At 58.5% G+C, this 23,447-nt stretch overlaps 1 protein-coding gene across 2 annotated transcripts; it reads right to left on the bottom strand.

Moving 5' to 3' along the window:
- Positions 1-2,460: 2,460 nt before the first annotated feature.
- Positions 2,461-21,689, bottom strand: LOC308357684 (angiotensin-converting enzyme; the record flags this gene model as incomplete). Of its 2 annotated transcripts, none has more annotated exons than XM_080827407.1 (25): positions 2,461-2,983; positions 3,125-3,312; positions 3,671-3,793; positions 5,586-5,684; positions 6,001-6,145; positions 6,458-6,681; positions 8,546-8,718; positions 8,923-9,020; positions 10,193-10,384; positions 10,541-10,684; positions 12,705-12,792; positions 13,073-13,231; positions 14,085-14,221; positions 14,905-15,116; positions 15,461-15,583; positions 15,814-15,912; positions 16,197-16,341; positions 16,667-16,890; positions 17,283-17,455; positions 17,826-17,923; positions 18,501-18,692; positions 19,137-19,280; positions 19,974-20,070; positions 20,662-20,829; positions 21,423-21,689. In XM_080827407.1, the coding sequence occupies 25 exons, from the start codon at positions 21,687-21,689 to the stop codon at positions 2,754-2,756; spliced, it is 3,942 nt and encodes a 1,313-aa protein (XP_080683533.1). In that variant the 3' UTR covers positions 2,461-2,753. The 2 variants fall into 2 exon arrangements, with proteins under 2 accessions (XP_080683533.1, XP_080683532.1); XM_080827406.1 differs by having other exon boundaries at positions 2,467-2,983; positions 3,056-3,312.
- Positions 21,690-23,447: the final 1,758 nt, after the last annotated feature.

Here is a 23,447-nt window from a genome sequence, read left to right as displayed (position 1 = left end):
GAGAAAGAGATGAGAACTACGAGCAAGGATTTGGGAGGCACAGAGGGCAAAAGAGAAAGCTCCGAGCAGCATCTGGTAGGAGTCCCCTATCCTGAGCCTGGATAGGAGGGGAAGGGTGACATTCAAAGAGATGATGCCCTCGTTTCCAGAACTGAAGGAAGCCGAGTCCCCAAGTGAACAGTCCCCAAGTGAACAAGCTCATTGCACTCTAGGGAAGTCGATGGCGCAGAAACCACAGAAAGTTCCTGGAAGGCACCGGAGGGAAATGTGGGCACTCAGCTGTCTCCAGCAGGCTGCTCTGGACCTCTCCCTCCTCCTGTCTAGTGAGGGGCTGATCTCTGCTTGACTTTCCTGCTCTCACAGTCCGTGACTGGGGGAGGTGATGTATTCATTATCAAGAGAGGGAACTCTATACAGGAAGTTGCATATTATCTCACCTAATCTTCGCAGCAGCCATAGGAGGGTTTGCAAGAACCGTTTCATAGGCTCAGAAAATGGAATTCTCCAGGGTATATAGGTGGTAAGTACAGAGGCAAGATTTGACTTGGGCATAATCCAAAGCCACCAGATTCACTTATATTAGAGCCAACGTGGGACGAGAGGGGGTTTGAGAGATCAGAGAAACTGTCCAGCAACTATGCTCATCTTTGGCCCTTGTAGCGAAGAGCTGGTTGCAGAGGAGAGATCAGCCATCAGATATTAGCAGGTACAACCCAGAGAAGGGCTCAGACTTCAGGGACACTGGTAGAAAATGCCAGAATGGCCTCTCTTTCTGCTGTCACCCCCTACCCTTCCTCTGCCTTCTTCCAGGTAGACCCAAGGAGGCAGCAACAGGAATCTAAGCAATTTAAGTATTTCAAAAGGTCCAGGGGATAAAGCTGGTCAGGCTGACCCCAGTGTTAAGTTTCTTTGTTCTCAGTCTGTGGCTCAGAGCTCTGGGTGTTGAGTGCTGGTGCCCTCAGGCTGTTCTACGAGCTGCCACAGGCAGAGGAACCCCCGCTTTCACAAAGATAGGAAACTGGGTGTTGTGACAATGATCGTTGTCTGGCAGAGGGGCAGCTTTTGAAACACCAGGCTGGGGAGGAGAGTAATTAAAAAGTCATTGGTGGTAGAAGGCTTGGAACTATTTAGAGGATGTGTTTATAAATTCCATTGTCCTAAGTAATCATAAACTTCTATCCTCTTGCATATCCAAAATACCTCAACTCCACATCCTGCTCTGTGGAACAGGCCCCTAGGACCTAGTCTGTGCACAACACACACACACACACACACACACACACACACACACACACGGCAGCTGGAGATTGGGGGTTAAAAAAAAAACCTGTGGACTAAAGGATATTGGGGGAAGTTATTGGGGGCTCGGCCTGGCTGGGGTCAAGGCATCCCCAAAGCTGGGACGGGCTCTGGGCCCAGTGTCCTGAGGGAGGGAACCAGGCTTACAATGGGAGCCTCTGGCCCTGGAAAACTGCCAACTTCCCTTTGGCCAGGTTCTAGACTTGGCATTTAAATAGCTGAAAAACAGATTGTATGTTAACTGGGAAAAGGATACACAACCGTCACATAGGATGATCTCATTTAAAATATGTGCTGAGAAAAACAGTGGACAATCAACTGCCATCAGTGCTTGTCTCTTGGTGTTCATATAAAGGGCTTTAATCTTCTTTAGTTTTCTCTATTTTCCAAATTTTCTATGATAAGGTTATTAAAGGGTCCCTCAGAATTCTGCTCCCTCAAAAAAAAAAAAAAAAAAAAAAAAAAAAAAAAAAAAAAAAAGAATTCTGCTCCCTCAAGCCCACCTTGGCTTCCTGAGGGAAGGCTCAGGGTGAGTGTGTGAGCTCGGGGGAGGGCAGGGGCAGCCTCGGGCATTGAATCCCTACTTGAGCACTAGCTCTTGCCAAGCTCCAGCATTTAGGGCCCCTCTCCAGCTGAGGACAAGGGATCTGGCCCGGGTCCCCAGGGACGATACTCAGGGAGCTCGGTCTAGTCATACAAGCAGAGGTGGAGCTGGTGCAGGCAGGAGCCTGAGGCGACCAAGGGGAACAGAGCTGTGCCCTCAGTGAGTCAGACGCATGCAAGGCTTCTCCCCCAGGGAACCAGAGGACAGCCCGGAGCCTTCCATCTTAAAGACCTGCCATTTTAAGGGAACAGTTGGGGCAGGGCTCCCCAAGCAAGTGGAAAGGCAAGGCCGGAAGCCCAGAATGTCAGCTCCCCCTTTGCTTCCCAGAGTCCCCTTGGGTTGGTGCCGAGGCTGGCAGGGGCCGCCTGCCGTGCAGGACATTGGCCGACTGCCTGGGCTAGAGGTGGGTGCTGGGGCCCGAGCTCCAGGACATTTTCCCAGGCTCTTCTTGGAGGAGGATGAAGACGCCCAGCGAAGTGACCCACTTGACTGCCAGGAGGTGGGAGAGCGTCCCTGTGCCTGCCCCTGGCTTCCCCATGAGGGACACAGACTCAGATGGGGGAGGCAGGTCCTTTAATTGTCTTCAGAGAGGGACGAGGAGGGGGCTCCGTGTTAGGCGGACTGCTGCCCTGGGATTTGGGGGCAGGGGCCGCGGGGGCTCGCGGTCTGGAGGGCGGGCTGTCAGCGCGGGGTTCGCGGCGCGGTGAGGGGGGACCGGGTGGGGGGAGGAGGGCGGGCCGGGGTGAGCCGTGAGGGGGGGGCGGTGGGTCCTCCGCCCACGACCCCGTGCCCCCAGTCTGGTCTCTCGGTGGCGGACGCTCCCCGGCAGGCCCAGGCCGCCCCGGGCCTCTCAGGAGTGTCTCAGCTCCACCTCAGAGCCGAACTGGGGCCCGCGGTGGGGCCGGCGGAGGCTGTGGTGGCGGATGCTGAAGAGCCGCTGGGTGAGGCCCAGGGTGGCCACCAGCAGGGCGACGCCCAGGAAGAGCAGCACCCACTGGCCCACGCGGGCCTGCTGCTCGTCCAGCTGCAGGCCCAGGAAGTTGACGCGGCCGTTGCCCGCGAAGGGGCCTTCGGAGCGAGCTGGGCGGGGGAGGCAAGGAGAGCAGGCGGTGGGCGGGCCGACCGGTCAGGCCCGCTGCAGCCCGCGTGGACCGCGGAGGGGCCCGGGCCCGCGGGAGCTCTGGGGGCGCGCCTCGGGCGGAGGGGGACGGGGAGCGGTACCGGAGTTTGGCGTCCAGTTGTACTGAGGCCAGCCCAGCTTCTCCCCGTGCCGCCCGTTCTCGGTGAGGAGCCAGTCCAGCAGCGGCTTGAAGTAGTTCATCATGGCGGACGCGGACATGTTGGACTGGCCTGTGATCAGCTTCATGGCTTCCGGCCACGGCTTACTGAAGCCCAGTTTCATGGCATCCCTGGGGGAGCACCAAAGAAGGGAAACTGAGTCAGAAGGACAGGAGGGGAGGCTCCCTGCTCCAGCCCCCAACCTAATTCTCACTCCCCCCCTCCCCCCAGCATCAACCTCCTTCGGGATTGGGAAGGCCTGGGCAGGCCTGGAGGAGTGGGAGTGGGAGTAGGGGAGGGATGACCGGGGCGCAGAGGGCTGTAGGTCCCTACTGGGATGGCACATTAAGGCCCTGGCACGGGCTCCACCTGGGATCTCCAGCACAGGCACCCCGACAGCAGGTGTTCCCAGAAGAGCCCCAGGGGGCTCTTCAAAGCTGAAGGGTTAGAGGGTGGAAAATGGCCAAAAGAAAGCTGGAGGACACTCACGCCAGGCGCTTCCCTGCCTCCTTCGATTGGTAGATGTCACACGTGTGCAAGGGGCCCTTGTGGCCAGCTGCCTGACACAGAGCCTCGTGGAACTGGAACTGAATGACAAAGCCCACGAAGTACCTGGCGTGGAGGGAAGCACGGCCTGGGGTGGGGTGGCTGGGGACCTGTGCCACCGAGCCCCAGTGCCCCTCACCTTCCTCTGCAGCCAGCCAGTCAGGGTGAGCACACCCTCTGGTCTGCAGGGTCAGCAAGTCTCCCTAGTTCCATGCCTCCCACCGGAGAGGCTCCCGCTGCATCTCAGGGAGGCTGTTCTGAGGAGGTCTGGTGATCACTCATGGGTGAGGAGGGTCAGGGCAGAGCCCTTCAAAGTTTTGGCAGGTTGCTTCCGAAGCAGTGCGGTCTGGGTTAGAAGCAGGCAGAGGCCAGGTGTTGGCTCTAGGGTCACATGCATCTGGCAGGGTGGTCTGGGCAAGGAAGCCAGCGCAAATGATCTCCTTTATCCCAAACAGCAGGGATTCCCTGGTAGAAATCTGCCGGTCAAGGCCACAGCAAATTCTCCGCACTTGGTTCAGAATGTCCCAAACTAGCAGTGCAGGCCTCCCACTTTGAATGCTGGGCACAAGCCATGTGCCACTGACTTTCCTGGCATTTCTTAAAAGTGCTTTGCCAAGGTTGCTGGTCAGAATTTGGAATGTGTCTCCTTCACCCACCCCTGCCTGGAGAGTTATCTACACTAAGCTCAGAAGCTAACCATCACTTGGGCCTGGCTTCCATGGGAAAGCTAGTGCCAGCCTGGAAGAAGGAAACCAGTGGAGAAGGCAGGTAGGGGCCCTTTTTACAGGTCAACCTCGTGCACTGTCCAGGTTGGACCTGTTCTGAGGTACCCTTCAGTCCCCTTGGTCCCCTGCCCAAGGTTCTGGAACATCTGAGCAGGCTTTCTCTCCCTTCCTGGACTCTGGAAACAATTCACCCAACCCACACTTATGTATTAGGTCTTGACTATATGCAGACATCATGCCAGGTGCTAGGGTGGAAAGATGGGCATGGTGAGCATGAATCCTCCCTCAATGGCATTCCTGGGACTGAAGGTGGCAAGGGCTAGAGGTAGCCACAGCCCTCCTGGGGCAGCCCTCACCCAGCAGTCCCCACCCCATCCCACCCCCTGCCTTGCCTCTTGGGTGGTCTGGGCTCTCTGCAGCTCAGAGACATCTGGGCCCTTCCCTCTTGAGGTCTCTCTAGACCCTTCCCTCCCAGGGAGGGCCCCAGATCCAGCTGGGTCTCTAACCCTGGATTTAGTGTATAGAAGTTCTTCCAGGCACAACTCAAATTTTATCACAGGTAATTTGTTGAATATATAGTAAAGGAATCACAATCTTGTTTAAAAACAGAAAGTTCTGGGGCGCCTGGGTGGCTCAGTGGGTTAAAACCTCTGCCTTCGGCTCAGGTCATGATCCCAGGGTACTGGGATCGAGCCCCACATCGGGCTCTCTGCTCAGTGAGGAGCCTGCTTCCTCCTCTCTCTGTCTCTGCCTGCCTCTCTGCCTACTTGTCTGTCAAATAAATAAAATCTTAAAAATAAAAAAAAAATAAAAACAAAACAAAACAAAACAAACCGAAAGTTCTTAGGTCATGATCTAGCCAAGGGTCATGGGTCATGGTTAATAATGTTAACTATCCAACCAAGGTCTTGTAACCATTAGCCAATTACAGTAGAGTTTCTGTTTTCAACTGCCTGGAGGGGAGACTCTCATCACATCAAAAGTGTGAAACAACAGGGAGCCGTGGTTTCAGGTGAGTGACCTAGGCACTGTGTGTCATGCAGCCAGGCCCTCTGGGTCATCCAGACAGGTAACTCTCCACAGGGCAGCAACGGCCCTTCAAAGACTGAATGGCCTCTTCCCTTCCCTTTTACCTGATATAAGGCACACTTGAAGGAACGTGGAACTTGGCCCCTGGGTCAAAGTCACCTTGAGACCGGGCCACTGGGGGGCAGAGGCCCTGGTACTTCAGCCTGTCAAGGGGAAAGGTACGTTGGAGGGAGGGTTTGGGAAGAATCAAGTCAGGAAGAGTTGGCGTTTTTGAAGTAAAGAGCTACTTGCCCCTGGAGCTACACTGGATACTCCAGATTCTGGTGTGCTGTACCTCGTGCACAATCAGCCCCTGTGCCCCTCATCACTTACACACACACACACACACACACACAGACTCATGTGTTGTTCACAGACACATCCCCTCTCTAAACACCGCACACACACCCCACATGCAGAGACACAGATACCGACGAAGACCCTCCCACAACCCACAGTCTCACGGGAACATTCTAGAACCTGAGGTTCCACCACTCCTGGTTGTAGTTCTCCTTGGTGATGCTTCCATCGAATACCCTCCAGCGCCACTGGTCGACGAGGTAGCTGAAGGGGACAAAGGCGATCTTGTCGAGTGCCATCTTCATCAGAAAATTGATGTCTTGCTCTGCCAAGGGAAGGGAGCCTGGTCGTCAGATCTCCACCAGCCTCCTGCCACATCCCAGCAGCTCAGCCTGGATGCGTGTGCAGCGGCTAGAGAGGGGAGGAGCGGGCTGTGCCTCTCTGGGTCCAGCGACCTGCCTCTTGGGCTGGTATGAGGGTTCTGTCCTCCCAGGTCACCGAGCTGGTGGCCTCCTTGTTCCCCATTGTTCTGTCCCAGCTGCTGCCTGTGAGCCATCAAGGGCCCTCCCACAGCCTCCCAAGCTCACTGGCCCTTCTCAGTCCCTCTGTCCAGCGGGACCTCCCATTCCTTTCTCACCATAGCCGCCGCTCTCGCTACTCAGTAGGTTAATACTGTGTAGGTGCTTGGGGGTAGACACAGAGAGCGCCAGCACATCTCCGATGGCCTCGTGAAAGCCAGGGTTGGCACCCTCCCGGAAGGTCACAGGCAAGTCCTTATACTGCATGAAATACTGTATGTGGCCCATTTCGTGATGGGCCACCACCAGGTCCTCCATGTTCACCGTGGTGCACTGCTTGATCCTGGAACACAAGGAGTGGGGCAAAGGGACCTGCTGTCCTCCCTGCATACGAACTACATGCCCATCAATGCTCTATGCAGGGAACACAGCATTATTGGAAGGAAAACCAAAGGAGGCATGAAGTAAGCTTGAGAAAGAGGCAATCTGAGGGTTGGAAGTCCCTAAAGTATGGTCATTCAGGCCATCTCTCTGCCTCCAACTTCCCTGAATAACTCCAGCCCTCACTGCTATGTTGCTTTCTAACTGTGCAAAGTACTTGCTCCAGAGGCATTGGGACACTTAGCTATGATTGTGTAGGACTTTCTAGAATGTGGGTGCTATGATTTTTTTTTCTTTTTTGGTACTGTGATTTTTCATGCACACATTTTTTTTTTCCTCTTCCAAGACTCAGGCTTCCTGAAGGAAACAACAGTTATTCTGAGCCATTCTACATCCCATGTGCCCAACACCAGCAAACATCTTCACCCCAGGAGGTCTCTGGCTCAGGCTGAAATGTCATCTGCAGAGCTGTCCACACCAGAGGTTCCGCCTCCTTCTTCATCTTTCTTCAGTCTCTTTTGTGAGCCAAAGAAATTCTCCCTTGGAACTAACCAGAGCCCTTCAGTTCAGTTGATCCCATATTTTTGTCATTGTATTGTCATTGTATAGGAAGGGCTTCCCTGCATCCAGGTTGGAGTCTGTCCACCTTCTCCTATGACTCCCCATACAAGGAAAGACCCCCCCCCAGAAGGGCTCTCACCCTCTTGATTCTGTCTCCATCCAGCCCTACAGTTGCAGCCCTCATGCCTTTGAAAGAGGGACCCAAGAACGGGCAGTCCAGTGAAGCCTGGCTGCTTTGTTCTAGCCTCTCTGTGTCCACTCTCATAAGAAGACACTTCACCCATAATGGCAGATCATCCTTGCCACTTCTCCCAAGAGGTGGGGTCTTCTTTCCCTTCTTTGACTCTGGATTGTCCTTGTGACTTGCTTTAGCCAATGAAGTGTGGTAGAAGTGACTTGGCCAGTTTTGGATTTAGCCTTTGAAAGACCTGGTTGGTTTTGCTTTCTTTCTGAAGGATGCCAACTGCCAGATAGGAAATCTGACTGCCTATCTCTCATACTGGGCAAAAGCCCAAGCTAGCCTGCACAGACCTATGTCCATCAACTCCCAGCTGCTCCAGTCATCCCAGCCCAAGGACCCAACATGTGAGTAAAGAAGGCAGCTTGAAACTTCCTGCCCCAGCACGTGCCACATGGAGAAAAACTGAGGAACCCAACCAAGAGCCAGAACCAAGTCCCCACCCCGCGCTCTCCAGCCACCAGAGCCACCGCAGCTGAGGTCTCCATCACTGTATGTAGGAGCGGCCATGTCCATTGCATGTTGCCGGTGCTCCTGACCAATAAAATCATGAACTAAACAAGTGATTGTTTTCTACCACTAAGTTCTAGGGTGGTTTGTTAGGCAGCAATAGATAACGATCCTCTGATGAAGACAGATTCTGAGCCTCTGCTAATGGTGGGCCTGTGTGAAGCCCCCAGTGTCCTCAGGTACCTCTCTGTGTCAAGGCACATGTTGCCAGGAAGATGGCCTGCTACAAGCAGGGGCCTCTGCAGAGTGAGAGAAGCCTGGGCAGCTCCCACAGTGCTCACATCCGGGACTGGCCAGTGCCTGAGAAGACCCTTGCCTGGTAGACAATGTTCTCCCACTGGAAGTCAATGGCCAAGCTGGGGTCAGGCCCAAGGCTCTCGACCCTCATCCTAAGCTCTGGTCCCTGTGCTTGTTTCTGCTCACTCTGGCTGACGGGACAATAGGAGAACCTTTACTTGGCTCGTCTCCTTGCCCACTGGGTTCAGGATATAGTCCCCTGACTGCTACCTGGACATACCTGAAGTCCTTTCCATTGTAGAAGTCCCAGGCAGAGGCATGGCACACTACTTCCCGCCCATCGGTTGGCTTCTCCAGCATTGACTTGTTCCAGAACTCAAAGGGCACAGGTAACAGCCCCAGGGAGGTGAAGAACTTGTCTGCTTCTTCAAACATCCTTTTGGGAGTCCAGCCCTGCAAGCAGAGGGAGCTCTGTCCAAACTGGGGACTAAGGGGCTACACTGTGTGCTGCGGTTGGGGTGGGGGTTGGGAAAAGCCCAAGCCAGAGAGAATTCCTGAATCGGAGGCCCATCTCCCACTGAGGCAGAGGTCTCCCCTCCCCTGTGCCCAGAGGCTGCCCTGGAGGGGCAGAAGTGTGACGAGGGGCCCAGTGTGCACCTGCTTTATCATGGCCTCTGTGGCGTCTATCTTGGGGGCTGAAGGGAAGGGCACCACCAAGTCATAGATGTTGGACCAGGTCTGAGCCCACATGTTTCCTGGAGGCAGGCCAGGGAAGAGAAGGCAGAGAGAGAGGAGAGACCGATGTTATTTCTTAGACTCAGCATTATCACCCATGAAAAGGGAACCAGATCCCCGTCTTAGGATCTTAACGGCTTCTCTTGAGCACCTGCTGTTTGCAAATGGTGCCGGGCATTCGACACACATGGGTCTTCAGCCTGTACATCCAGTGCACGAAGTCATTATCTGCTCTGAGTGCTAAGGTCTTAGTTCAAAGTCTCAGCTCGGCCTCCTGCTCCTGGGGCCACTTGGGCCTGGTGCCTCCCCTTTGGGGGTCTGTGTTTTACAGTCATCAAGCTGATATCTCCTCAGATATTCTTGGTCACACCAGAGCAGGTCAAGGATGGCTGGGCTCCTGGGCTACAAGGTCCCCAAACCTGGTCAAGCTTCTGGGGGCTCTCTCGTGGTTGGCAAATGGTCTGTGGCCCTGTCTGGCCTCTCTACTCATAGCAATAAGCCCCTTAGGGCTGTGTCCTCAGTGGCCCAGCAGGGACGGACAGGAACCCGGGAGCCTCTGTTTTGCCTCCCTGCCCACCATCCTTCACTGTCTTCTACTGCCTACTTCCTGCCTTCTGGGCATCTGAGCTTACAAGCCCTGAAAACACGAGGCTCCAGAGGTTTGCAATGGCTCTACACTCTCCATGTTGTCCTCTGTGCTCCTAACTCCCTCTGCCCCGGCCTGAGCATCAGTCTGCCCTTCTCTCTACCGCTACTTTTTCCATCTGTGGGATCCTCTCTCATCTTTGAAGGCTCTGCTCACATGCCGCCTCTCGGGGAGGCCCAGGTTCTCACTCCCAGCCCCTCCCTCGCCCGCACCCCCAGTGTCGCGCTGCCTTGAGCGGGGATGGGTGATAGGGTCTCCCGTAAACTTATTATGAATCCTCCCGCTGCTCCATCAGGGTGATCTGTACCATGGGGCTCCGTAGCAAATGGGGTGCTCAAGACAAGCAGGGGGTTCATCTCCGCACACCTAGCTGCCACCCCACCCCAGCCCTGGCAACATTCCCTCAGCCTCAAGTCTACACTCCCTCCGCCCAAGGCGCCATCCGACGGTCCCTCCCAGCCTCTCCTCGCCCTTTGGACAGCACTGGTCCCACCCTCCCTCATCCGGGCTCTGTTCCCGGGCCCGCCCTGAGGTACGTGTCCTCACCCAGCAGGTGAGCGGGAATTGGGCCCTCCAGGTTGATGTGCTGCGACCCGTAGTGGCGGTGCAGGGCCCGGCGTACGTAGGCGTGCAGGTTCAAGTACAGCGGCTGCAGCTCCTGGTAGAGCTGCTCCAGGTCTTGTTCCAAGGACGGCATCTCATACATGACTCTCCAGGAGTCCCCTGCATCTTCGTAGCCTGCAGAGGGGACACCCGACCAGTCCCTGAGCACCCTCCGCCCCGCCTCCTCTAGGGACCTCCCTCTCAGCAAGTGTAGGAGGCTCCGAGGACCCTTCTGAGGGCCCCAGCGGGGCTGGGACCCGAGAGCCGGCGATAATGGCCGGAGGGACTCACCGTTGAGCCGGGCAGCCTTGTTGGCGAGTTCCACATACTTGGGAAAGAAAGGGAGGATGGCTCTCCCCACCTTGTCCCGCCAGCTCGTCCAGGCCCACAACAGCTCTTCATACTTCCGGGATGTGGCCATGAGGTTCGTCAGATCTGCGGGAAGGAGTTGGAAGGAGTTGAAGGGCTGGAACCTCGAGCCCTCGGCTCAACTCCCACCTCCTGTAAAGTGGACTGGGTCATAGGAGTTTGAGGCCGGGGTCCAGCTGGGAGATCCCGTGAAGAGGGCTGTCCAGGCAGCCTGTCCAGGGACATGGGAGAAAGGCTCCTACGCTTTCTACAGAGGCTTCCTGGTGGCCGTCCCTGGGCTCAGGGGACCTGCACGCCACTTCAAGTTTGCAACAGCCCCGTGAGGGGTGCACTGGCCTTCACATGAGTGTGTTGGTGACATGGCAGGTTCCCCCAGCCAGGAAGTGGCCCAGCCAGGCACAAACCAAAGGCCCGGACTCCAGAGCTGCTGCTCACCACGGATTTCCTGCTCACCCCCTCCGTGGGAGGGACAAATGGCTTAGAGGGCACAAGACCTGAGTTCCTGTCTAGTCTCCCACTGACCCCAAAATAACCTCACGAGTCATGGGACCCTTCTTCCCCTATCTTTCAAATGGGGATATGCCAGCACTCATGGGGGGGGGTGTAAAAATCAAATGGGGGCACAAGGGCCCTGAGTGGGCACACTCCCCATCGGTCTCTGAGTATTCATGAGGCCTAGGCCATCTAGCACCGATTGCTGGCAAACTGGACGGAATCAAGGATGGCCGTAGAGACAAAGTACAGAGAGCCATCCCAGTGCCGCCAGGAAGGCTGGAGTCCTAGGTCTGGGTCTGGTCAAAGCCACACTGTGCGTGTAGCCTTCTCCATATGGCTTGCACGGAGCTGACACACACCTGGCAGAGCTGGGACAAGGAGGGCCTGAGCTCACGTGGCACTTTCGCAGTCCCCCACCCTGACACCCGGGGTGGTGCCTGCTCTTGGCCCCCAGGCCTGAGCCAGAAGACAGCAGACACCCTTTGAGACCATCTGTACCTTACTATCTGACTTGTGCTCTCTCCCTATTTCAGAATATGCTTCATGATATCTACTTCTCCCTGAGAAAGTATATTCAAATGCATTGTTTTGGGAAAAAATGTATTGTGAGAATTTCACTTCTGCCCTCTGCTGATGCGAGTATTGTTTTTTGTGGGTGCTTCCTCGTTTTACTAATGGCACTGATCTGATGGCCCGGGCCTGGATTAAGAGGCTAACTGACGGGGGTGGGGGGGGCGGGGGGCAGCGGCAGGGAGAGGCTGAAGGCTACGCTCTTCCACATACATATGCACACACGCGCACACAGGCACGCATACGCCCCCCGCAGCTCTGTGCGTGCCTCCCTGTGTATACAAACCATAGGTCAAACCCTGTCTCAGGAAAACTGTCTCTCTCTCCTGTTTATTTTCCATTTCCCCTTCTATTTGTCATTGTTCTAATGAGGGACTTGGGCAGAGGGCCAGGAAGAGATGGTTTCTGGGTAGTGATTCCTCAGGAAGAATGTTTATGGCTCTAGCTCCCCAACCCTTGGGAGAATGGGGTCAGGAGGGAGAACGGAACGTATCTGTGCACAGGTACTCGAGCGTCCAGCCAGTGTGGAGAGAGAAGGGGATGAGGAAGAGCCGGGGCATTCCTTCGAGCGGGAGGTGGGTTCCATGAGCCGTGGCCTCAATGTGGGGGACAGGGGGCAAGGAGGAGGCCAGGGAGGGTGGGAAAGACATGGGTTGGGTGAAGGAAGGAAGGGACCTAGAGTTACTCTCCTTAGTTGCAGGTATAAGCACTCAGCTGACAAGTCAGAGGTACCCCCTACTCTGATGGGCAGAGTGCAGAGAGGAAAAGAGGGAGTCCAGGGGGACCCAGAGGGAGCAGAAGCACGGACCCATGGAGAGCCACGATCAGAGCAGAGGTAAAGTGGGTGCCCATCCTCGGTGGTGGCAGAGAAGCCCCCACTGGTGGAAAACAGAGGAGTGAATCTCCTGGACACGCTGACCCTGTGAGTCAGGGGACCCTAACCCCCTCAATGGGCCAGTACCCCTAACATTGCCCACGCCAGCCTTCCCCACCCTCCCTCTCGTTCCCCACGTGTGCTCACCAGGGTCCAGCTGCAGACAAGTGCCATTGGCGTGGCACACAGAGGCAACGCTGTAGGTGGTTTCCATGTCCAGCAGGATCTGGTTGTACTGCAGGAGGAAGGAGAGAGAGAGCAAGCTGCCCCCCTTTGCTACCTGTTCTGCCCCAGGCACCACCATGTGCAGAGGGGGACCTATGGAGCTGGGGGAGCGTGTTCCCAAAGTTGTTGCCTTCTCAGGAGTTCTACAGGTGATGCCAACGGGAGAGATGTCACGACAGAGGAAGAGGAAGCAACAGGAAGGCCAGACCCTGTACTGGGCTCAGTCCCCCAAGGTGGGACCTGGTCTTGACCTTGGACCTTCCATTCCCTGCTCCCCACAAGCCACATACCTCCTCCAGCTCATTGGCAGGCAGCGCTGCTCGCTCTAGGTCCTGAATCTTCTTTATCATCCGCTTGATGCTGGCGTTCTGGAAGTTAGTCACATCGAACTGCCTGGCCCAGGTGCCGAACTTTAAGGTGTGGTTTGCCATCTGTATGTTCTTCTGCAGCTGAGGGCACACAGGGAACCATGCCTTGAGGCCTGGGAGCTTTGGAGAAGCCTCTGAGGTGGAGGGGTCACGGGGGGAGTGGAAGGGACTGGGTGTTGCCGTGGGACGGGGCAGTTTTGTCAAGTTGTTGCCTTTGCTCTTCAACCTGGACCATCTATGGGGTCTTGAATGCAGTGTGTGCCCCACAACAGATACCCAGCGTCACACAGGACATTCCTGGTAGACAGAAGGGGACGCACCCCATGTATCTTGTTAGGATGGGGACAGGTTGGTGTTAGTTCTGTGGCCTTTCGGAGCCTCAGGGTCCCATCTGTAAAATGGGAACAAGATCACCGGTTTTGCAAAGACAGATGAGGACTAAAGGAGGCAACAGCCGTAACGTTCACAGTGGTCCTCAAGAAACGGTTCTCCAGAGCTCACCTCTGGAGCACATGTGCTCTGTGAGCACATCACACAGGCTGGGAAGGGGTGAGGGGCCGCGAGTCCTTACTGTGGTGGCAAACAGGGGCTTTCAACCTAAAAACCCAGCTTTAGTCTCCCCTGTGTCTGTGCAAATCATTCTGCTATGAACAACAGGTTGCTTGGTAAAGAAAGACAACTTCCTTAGGCATTGAGTATATGCCCACCCAAATCTGAAGTTGAGTACTATTTTAAATATTACATTTGTATTTTTCACAAATTCTGATAGGCTCCCCCCACGCCCCCTGCCCTAAGGGAGGGAGGGGGCAGCCTGCTCTGTGCTGTCTTGGGTTTTGAGGCTCAGTCCCTGGGGGCAGGAGTTCGCATGTGGGCCGCCGGTGTGCATGAGTGTGTGCGCGTGTGCGCGAGCATGGGGCGGGGGCAGGGCCCCTACCAGGATCTTGCTGGCCTCTGTGGTGATGTTTGTGTTATAGTTCCAGTTAGCCTCGGCATACTCGTTCCATATCACCAGGGACCTCCGGTCATACTCCTCCACAAAGCTGCTGGCTTCAACCTCATCGGTCACCATGCCTGTGGAACAAAGTGGAGGGAAACAGACAGGCCTCCCCTTGCCCTCTGCTGCGCGTTGGCCTGAGCCTGCCCCTGCCCCAGCCTCCTGCTCCTACCCCGCTACCCCCCAGGCCCCGCCCCGCCCCCCAGCTGGTCCCACTTGGGCTCTGGGGTGTCTGGCTGCTGGTTGTTGCCTGGCTGGTTGTTGTCTGGCTGCTGGTTGTTGCCTGGCTGGTGGTTGTTGTCTGGCTGGTTGTTGCCTGGTTGGTTGTCACCTGGTGGGTTGTCTCCTGGCTGGGGACCAGCATGGGGTGCCCACAGCAGAGTAGGAGGAAGAAGAGCCTGGGTAGTCCCGGAGCAGCCCAACCTTGGCCCATGGCCGCAGGAGAGCAGAGCCCTGTAGCCACAGTTCCCCGGCCAATAAGAGCGGAGCCTGCAATGTGACCTCATAGAGCAGTGTGCCCGCCAACTTGCCCCCGGGGGGGCCTCAGATCTGGGCACCCCCTCCCTAGAATGCTGGGGAAAAGGCATGCTCATTCCCACCCCAAGGCCCCGTGATGAGCTAAGGGTGCTAGGCTGCACGGTCCTTAAGGGCAGGGTGCCGGGGCCCAGCTGGGAGTGGCTGACCAGGAACCAGAGCCTGAGTCCAGAGCCCAGAACCAAGAACTTACGTTAGCCAGCCCCACCCTCACTCCGGGCTTTACCGATGTCCTGTGGGTAATTGTTGGGCATCGGAGGCCGCCACTGGTATTCGGGCCACCCCAGCACTTCCCCGTTGCGCTCGTTCTGCTCCTGTAGCCACTGGTAGACCGGCTGGAAGTAATCGAGCAGCGGCTGGGCATCCAGGGTGTCCGTGCCGATCGCCTCCTTCAGCACCTCCTGCCAGGGCCTCGAGGAGCCTGCCCGCAGCGCCTCCCTGTTGGTGGGAGGCGCTCAGGGCGCTCAGACCACCGTCCGACACCGGCCCCTGGCCCACCTCCGTGCCCCCTGGCCTGTCAGAGCACCAGCATTAAGACTCTCGGGACTAGGAGCTCTGGCGAGGGGCCCGGGACATCATCCTGTGTTGTACCCGCCAAAGGCCTGCTCTGTAAATCCTTGAGGACAAAAAAAAGGGGCTGGGAGGGGAGGAAGGGGCCTTCCCCCAGTTGGGCCTTGTGGTTTTCCCATGGGCAGCCAGTTGCCTTCCAGACATGTCTTCCTCCCCACCTCTCCCCTCCCCTCCCCTCCCTTCCCACTGGCCCTGCTGCTCCCCCTACACACCGGAGCTTGGCCCCCGCCTGGGTGGACTGGTAGATGTCACACTTGTGCAGTGGGTGCTGTTGGCCTGCCTCCTTGCACAGGGCTTGATGGAACTGGAACTGCAGGACAAAACTCACGAAGTACCTGCAGGTACAGGGCGGGCGTCAGGGCGAGTGGTGGGGAAGCCTTTGGCCAGGCACCAACCACACGGGCCGCCTTGGGGGAGAAGGGAGAACCCACCCTAGCTCAAGAAAGAGGCCCACTGAAACCCCAGGCCCTTGGGGGGTGCCCAGAAGAGTGTGGGGATCAGCCCTGAGAAGGGGGAGGGGGACGAACAGTGTGACCGAACTGGGTGGGGGGAGGGGCACTGGTACCTGATGTACGGTGTCACATTTGGGACATGAAACTTAGCTCCGGCATCAAAGTGGGTTTCGTTTCGGGCAACTGGAGGACAGATCCCCTGATACTTGGTTCTAGAAGAGGATGGGTAAATTGCCTCAGGACAGGCTGACTTAGCCTTTGCAGAAAATGCTGTGAAGCAGGCATTCCCACCAGGCCATCCTGTCCCCCTCTGGTGAACTCTGGGAGACTTCCCAGAGGAGGGAGTTTTGGGTAGAAAAGAATGGGTGGGGAAAAGGGTAGGGACAACATTAGAGCGGATGGGACCGGACTGACGGAGGCAGGAGGCTCCTGGGGGCCCAGGAGAGGGAGGAGGGAAAACTTGGGGTTAGGCCCTTCCTGATCCCTCTTTACTCACCGAAGATACCACCAGTCAAAGTTGTAGCGGGAAGGGGGGGTCCGCCCACTAAAGACCCCCCAACGCCACTGGTCTACCAAGTAGCCAAAGGGAAGGAAGGCAATTTTTTCCAGTGCCATCTTCAACAAGAAGTTGATGTCACTTTCTGTTGGAAGAGGAGACGAGAAGGGGGAGGTCAGAGGGAGATGGGGGTCCAGCTAGAATAGGGTGGGCCTGGGCCGGAGCCAGCATGAGGTGGGGGTGGCCGATGCAGAGAAGGGAAGGCCGCCCGTCACAACCATGGAGCCCTGCTTGGAAGAGGGCCCTTGGGCAGTGTCCAGTTGGAACTTGGGGTGAGCTGTGAGGCTCCAGGCGGATGCCCAAACCTGCCTGAGCTGGGGCGGAGAGGCAGAATCAGGAAGGGCAGGAGGGAGCGTGGGCTGGAATGGGGTCCAGGGGGGGCCGGGCTGGGTCCTCTCCACCCCCCATACCCATGTCATTGCTGACATTGTCCAGCAGGCCAATTTTGTACAGATGTGCAGGAGTGGAGACGGAGAGCGCCAGCACATCCCCGATGGCCTCGTGGAAGCCAGGGTTGGCCCCTTGGCGCAGGGAGACGGGCTGCTCCTTGTACTGCAGATAGTACTGCACGTGGCCCATCTCGTGGTGCACCGTGGACAGCTGGTCCATAGTGACCCGCGTGCACTGCTTGATCCTGGGGCAGGGAGATGGCGAGGGTGAGGGTGAAGGACAGGGCAGGGCAAGCACCAGAGCACGGGGAGGCCGGCGCCTAAGGGAAAGGAGCCAGCCGGGCACTGCCCTGGGGCTCGAAGGAGCTGGTGGAAACATACAAATCCTTTGCCCTGCCCCAGCCCACACTCAGGGCCTTCTTCCTCCATCCCAATGTGAAGCGCTGCTGCCTGCCAAAGCTGCCAAAGGAAGGCGGCCTAAGGGGTCTCCTATGCCCAATAGCCTTGGAATAGACCCAGCCCCACCAGAGAGTGTCAGGGCTCAGGGAAGAGGTGGTTTGGGGACCTGGCTTCTCTGTGCCCAGTCTGCCCACCCTTCCTGGAGCTCCAGACCCCCCTCCCCCTCCCACGTCTAGACCTGAAGTCTCTCCTGTTGTAGAAGTCCCAGGCAGAGGCGTGGCACACCACCTCACGCCCGTCAGTTGGTTTCTCCAGCATGGACCCTGCCCAAAACTCAGGAGGCATGGGCGAGAGCCCTAGGGAGGTGAAGAACTCCTCCGCCACCCGGAACATGTGTGTAGTGTTCCAACCCTGCGGGAGGGAGCGGGGAGCAGGTACACGTCAGGGACCAGCTGTGGGAGCTCACTGCGGCTCCCACCTAGCTCAGCTCCTTGCCCAGTCCCCGCTCTGGCGGCCTCCCTTCCCAGAGGCAGGGCCCCCACTAACCACAGTGGGTCAGTAAAAGTAGACGGCTGCCCACACCCCACCTGTGGGGTCCTGGAGGGAGGGGCCGGCATCTCGCCCCGGACACAGACCGCAGCTCACTGCTGGCATGCACACTCCGGGCTACTGCTCTGTAGAAAGGGGGAGACCCATCTCCCTCCTGTACCATCTTCCTGCCCCTCCCCCCATGTCTGACGCCTTCATGCTGCCCCCCACTCCAGCCCAACCTCGAGCTTACCTTCCGCACCATCGTGCTGGTAACATCGAGACTCGGCTTGTCAGGGAAAGGCACCATCATGTCATAGAGGTTGTCCCAGCTCTGGGCCCACATGTCCCCTAGACAGAGGAGGGGAGCCAGTCAGCTTAGCTCTCTGTCTGGCCGGCTTCCTTCCGGCCTGCTTCCCCAGGTGTGTCCCCGAACAGCCCTTTGGGTCCCTGGCACCCGGACCCTGGGCACTCAAGGGTAGCAGCCTGCTCGCCCCCTCAGGCCCACTCACGCTCCCGAATGCTCCAGGTTCCCCAGGGTTGGCAAGGACCCTGGCAGGAAGGACCCCAGCAGCATCAGTTGGGCTCACACTGCCAAGCCCGGGCTTGCTTCCTAGGACATAATCTAAGACGATTACTCCTCCCCCACTGGACCTGGAGTCAAAAGTCTGTAGTGTGACTCCCAGCTCCACCTTTCACCAGTTCTCTGTCCTCTGCCCTCTGCGAACTCTACGCGCCTCAAGCCTCCGGGTCCCCGTCTGAAAAGCAGGAACAGCTGTGGTGATTGAGAAGGGCCGCCTGCTTCATGGGGTTGTGGAGTGAGCCACGGGGGTCGTGCGTGGGGGAGCACACAGGATGGGGCTCGATAACGGGAGACACGAGGAGGAGAATCCGTGGGACACGCATGGAAGCGAGGCAAGGTCCTCACCCAGCAGATGTGCAGGAATGGGGCCCCTGAGGTTGATGTATCTGTCTCCGTATCGGCGGTGCAGTGCGCGGCGGACGTAGGCGTGGAGGTTCAGGTAGAGGGGCTCTACTTGATGGTAGAGGTGCTCCAGATCTTCCACGAAGGTGGGTGATTCATACCAGGAGCGCCAGTAGGCCCCTGTGTCTGAGAAGCCTGAGGGGGGTGTTGGGGTGCAGCTCAGACCCAAGGTTCTGGCACCTCCGTGGTCAGCTCCTGCTTCCCCATCCTCCGGGCTCGGGGCCTGCATATCTGCCAGCTAGCTGGGAAAGATGGCTGAGGGACTGCCGCTCTAGGATTTTCCAACTAGGGTTGTTTCAACTCCAGCTAAACAGATCCTAGCACGGCAAAGATGAGTGCTGGGGCTCCGACGTGTGCCGGGAGGGGCAGCGCGAGGACCACACAGCAGCCCCGAGGAAGGCAGGTGCAGCTCCAGCCAGTGCCACCATCCACTGGCTGGGCGACCTTGAGTCGGAATATGGCGACTGCTGCTCTGTCTGCCTCAGGGGTCGGGCTCTGAGGGGACTGTGGATGGGAGAGCCCTGGCAAGCTGGGAAGGGCAGCGCTCGCTCACACCAGGGGTGGGGTGGGTCAACTCACCATCCTTCTGGTAAGCCTCATTGCTGAGGGTGGTGAAGTTCTGGTACAGCGGCTTCAGCGGGGTGCCCACGGCATTGTGCCAGCCCTCCCAGGCATAGAGTAGCAGGGCGTAGTTTCTTGAGATGGCCATGATGTGGGTGAGCTCTGGGACATGGGTGAGGGGGGTCAGTTGTTTCCACTGAAGGCAGCAGCCATCTTCAGGAGAGCTCCCACGCCAGTCCTCACCATCTCTACCTACTTCCTCAACATCATGATGCCCCCCAAGCCAAGGGCCGCCTGCAGCCTGGGTGGGCTGGGGCTGGGACCTATACAAGAGGGGTCCTGGTCCCTAGGAAAGTGAGGCTCTAAGGCAGTACACACAAAGGGGCCATCCAGAGGCCAAAACCCAGACAGACTTTTCATGGCTCATGGGTTGGAGCAGCTAACCTCAGGCTGCCTCGTTGTTGGGGGTGTCGGTGTCGGGGGAGACGGGGAGGTTTAGGCAGAAGTGACAAGGAGTCTATGTTCTGTGGAGGGCTCTTGGGAGACTCAGAGGACTGGTGAAAGGGCAAAACCAGGCAGCCAGGAGGAAGGCTAGTGGGGATGGGAGAGGCCAAAGCACCCATGGGGGTGGGAGTTGGGTGGGCTGGGAGCTGGAGGCTGGAGGTATGAGAAATCAGTGTGCCAGAAGCAGGGGTGGGCGCATCCGACAGTCCAGTCCCAATTGGAGGTCAATGCCTTTGGTTTACCCACTCCCTCCATGGGCCTCCTGTTAAACACACCCTTTTCCTGGGTGCAGCAGGGCTGTGGGGGAGGGCTGGGAAGCCCCAACAGAGACAATTAGAGACAGAGCCATACCTGGGTCCAGGGACCAGCAGATGGCAGTCTTGTTGGGATAGAAGCAGACCCTGGCTGTGGAGTAGATCCTGTTCATGTTGCTTAGCAGAGAGTTGTACTGGGGAGTTAGAGTGTGGAAAATGTTAGCATCAAACAGCCCCCAGAGACCATTGGGCTGCCCCCTCCTCTTTTTGCTGGGATGAAAAGGAGGCCCGGAGAGGGCATGTGGCTTGGCCAAGGCCCCTTGTGGCACTCAGGACATTCTGATCACTAATATACTAATTCCCCTTTCCATGGAGGCCGCCTACGGAGGTGGAAACAAGTGTCCTTAGAATTTGGGATGGGCTTCAAGTCCAGCTCGGTCACCACGTCGCAGTGAGGGCAAATTTCTTTCACTCTGGCCTCAATGCCCTCTCAGTCCTCCTCAATCTTTCAGAAGCGCATAAACCACACCGGACTATGGCAAAATTTTGAAAACCCCCTTTTCATCTGTTTTCTTGAATTTCACTTTCTATACTCCAACTCCAGGAGAAATCAGTGTTTCAGGGAGCCGTTCTGTGCTCACAGAGGCTTCCCAGTCAGGGTGTGTACAGACCCCAGAGCCCCCTCCCGCCAGGCTTCAACCCCCCCCCCCCCCCCGCTGGCCCAGGGCAGCCCTGGGAGGCATGCTGGCCACATCTGCGTCCCCCCTCCGGCCCACCAGGCCCACCTGCTGCCGCTTTTCCACAGGCAGATTGGCAGGACCCAGGGTGCGAACACCGCTGATGACCCTTCGCAGGATGGGGTCGCTGAAGTTCTGCCAGATTGGGTCGTACAGATCCTTGGCCTTCTGGCCCCAGACCTCAGCAAACTCCTGGTTGAGTAAGGCTGCTTCCTCCTGTGGGCACCAGAGGGGACACAGCAGAGGCCATGATGCTGGGCAAGGGGAGGAAGGCCAGGGTCTTCTGGACACTGGGGCTTGGGGAAGCACTGCTCCTTCCTCTTGGGGGTCAGGAGCTGGGGGAATCTGCCTCAGGTGGGCGGCGGAGCAGAAACTGGGGCCAGAAGAGAGGCGGGCGGAGGGGAGGGTAGATAGTGATGAGCAGTGACAGGGACAGTGAGAGACGCGTAGGTAGCGGCTACGGAGGATGAGGGCCCAGAGCAGAGAGGGCACCCTCGGAGAAGACTGCCCCTGACCCAGCCCGATGTCATCCCAGAGCGCTGCAACCTGGGGTGACTCGAGGTCAGGCGAGCCAGCCTTATCCATTTTGGTTCTTGGGGACGGACCATGCGCCCAGCACCGTGCTGGGACATCCACCGCGGGTCTGATGGGCGCAGCGGGGTCGGCGGCGTCCGCGGGTCCCACCGGGTCCCCGAGGCTCAGGGGCCGGGGGCGCGCGCCCGGCCGTGACTCCCCGCCCCCCAGCGCCCAGCCGCAGGCCTGTGATTGGGCGTCCGGGCCCCGCCCCCGCCCCGGGCCCGCGCGCCCACCTGGCGCCGCGCGTTCTCCTCGGTGATGTTGGTGTCGTACGCCCAGCTGGCGACCGTGCTCTGGTACATCACCAGCTCGGCGCTCGAGTTGAAGCTCTGCACGAAGAGCTGCGCCCCGGCCTCGTCTGCGGAAAAGTTTCCGGGCTCCAGGTCGGGGTGGAGCGCCAGGGCGGCGGGCGGCCGCGGCGGCAGGAGCAGCAGCGGCAGGAGCAGCAGCGGCAGCGGCGGCGGCGGCCCCCGCCCCGCACTGCCCGACGCGGCCCCCATGGCGCGGTGCGCGGTGCACGGCGCGGCGCTGCCCCTTCTCCCGCGCGGCTCCCGGCCTGCGGATTATAAAACCCCGCCGCCGCCTTCCGACACACCCCCACCTCCCCGCCCCGCTTGCTTCCTCCCCGACTCCAAAGTCCCCCGGCTGCGGGCCTAAGCGAGCGGGGCGGGGACCGACGCTTCCTGGCCAGCCTGGGCAGGGGCGCCGGCCCGGGGAGGGGCCAAGGCGGCCCCCCGCGAGCTGTCGCCCGGGGGGTGGCGGATGGGGCTCAGGTCAGGCTCTCACAGAGGAGGCTGGAAGGGGGGACCCTCCCGGCACACACAGACCTCCGAGGCTGAGCGAGCCAGCAGTTCGCCGGAACAGCTCAGTCTGCACTCGGTGCCCTCTCCTTGCCATCGCCCAGCCTCGGCGCAGGCACCCGGGAGCCCCGCGATCTCCGGGGCTCCGTCTCCCGGCCGAACCGCCCCAGGCGTCTCCGGAGTGACAAAGTGGGGGAGCCGTCCGCGGCGCCGCCAGCGCAGCAGAGATGGGGTTAATGATCAGTCACCGGGTCCAGCTTCTCCACCAGGCCTTGGGGGGAGGGGGTGTGACCCGCACCGGCCCCGGGGGAAAGTTTCCGCTTTGGAGGCGCCTGGGAGAGGTGCTGCCGCGAGGTTCACCTGGGGACTGGCTGGGGGACTATCAAGAAAGAGGGGAGAACGGAGGGGCTGTGCTGGGAGGGTTTGTCTAGAGGCACTGGAGCGCTGGCACGCATGCCCCCTTCCCGCTGGGGATGCGAGCCGTTGTGTCTTACGCAGAAGCAACCACAGGGACTCGCAGCCTTTGCGAACGACGAGAGGAGCCTCCAGATGAGAATTTATCCCCTCACTGTGACAGATGAAGAAATTAAGACTGCGTTTTGAGTGGCTTGCTCCAAGTCGCCTCAGGTCCCCACACTCCCCATCATTCTTTTCCGGTGTCATTCACGTCTTCAGGGGACAAGCGCAGGGAAGGAAGAGAGTGGTATCTGCCTGAGGTGGTTGTGGCAGCGGAAGGTCCTCCCCTAACTCCTCAGCACCACGGCGTCTGTCCCCAGAGGCGGCGGGGTGGGGGGGAGGGGCGGGTGTCGACGACCCAAGACCCTAGCAGACCTAGACAAGCAAGTGGGAGGGGCGGTGGAAGGAGCCAGAGGCAGGGCAGAGGAAGCAGGAAAGGGACCACCGTGGGTGGCTCCCCAACCCATTCAGCTGCTCCAGGCAGTTGGGAATCCCTGTGTCTGGGTGTCTGTGTGTGGACAGTGCCTGCTGCCTGAGGCTCCAAGGGACACACGGGCTCCCCTTGTCATATGGAGTGTGCTCAGGAGGCTGTGACCTAAATGCCCGAGATGACTTATCAAGCGACATGGTGGCAGGGAGAGGTGTGTGAAGGAGGATGGGGTGGACGGGGGACGGGGGCGGGGGGAGGGAAGAGGGTAGATAGCTAGGTTTCCTAGCTTTCCCTCATGCCAAGGGACACTGGTGCATCTCAGGGCTGGGCAGGTGCACCCCTGTGACTGCCCTAGCAAGGGGGAGGGCCCAGGCTGAGGGTGCAGCGGTGGGCCTGGGCTCTCCTGCCCAGAGCCATGCGGGCTCTTGGGTGGTCCAAGTGAGCTGCTGTCTCCTGGCGGCAGGCAGTGGTGGGGGGTACGGTGTGGAGTCTAACACCCCTTCAGGCCCTGAAGGAAGGGTCAGGGTCGGGGAGGAGGGGCAGAGTGGAAGGCTTAGCTTGTAACTAGGGAG

Source organism: Martes martes, assembly GCF_963455335.1.
Source record: "Martes martes genome assembly, chromosome: 16".
Lineage (NCBI taxonomy): Eukaryota > Metazoa > Chordata > Mammalia > Carnivora > Mustelidae > Martes > Martes martes.
This window is presented reverse-complemented; position numbering and strand designations above follow the sequence as displayed.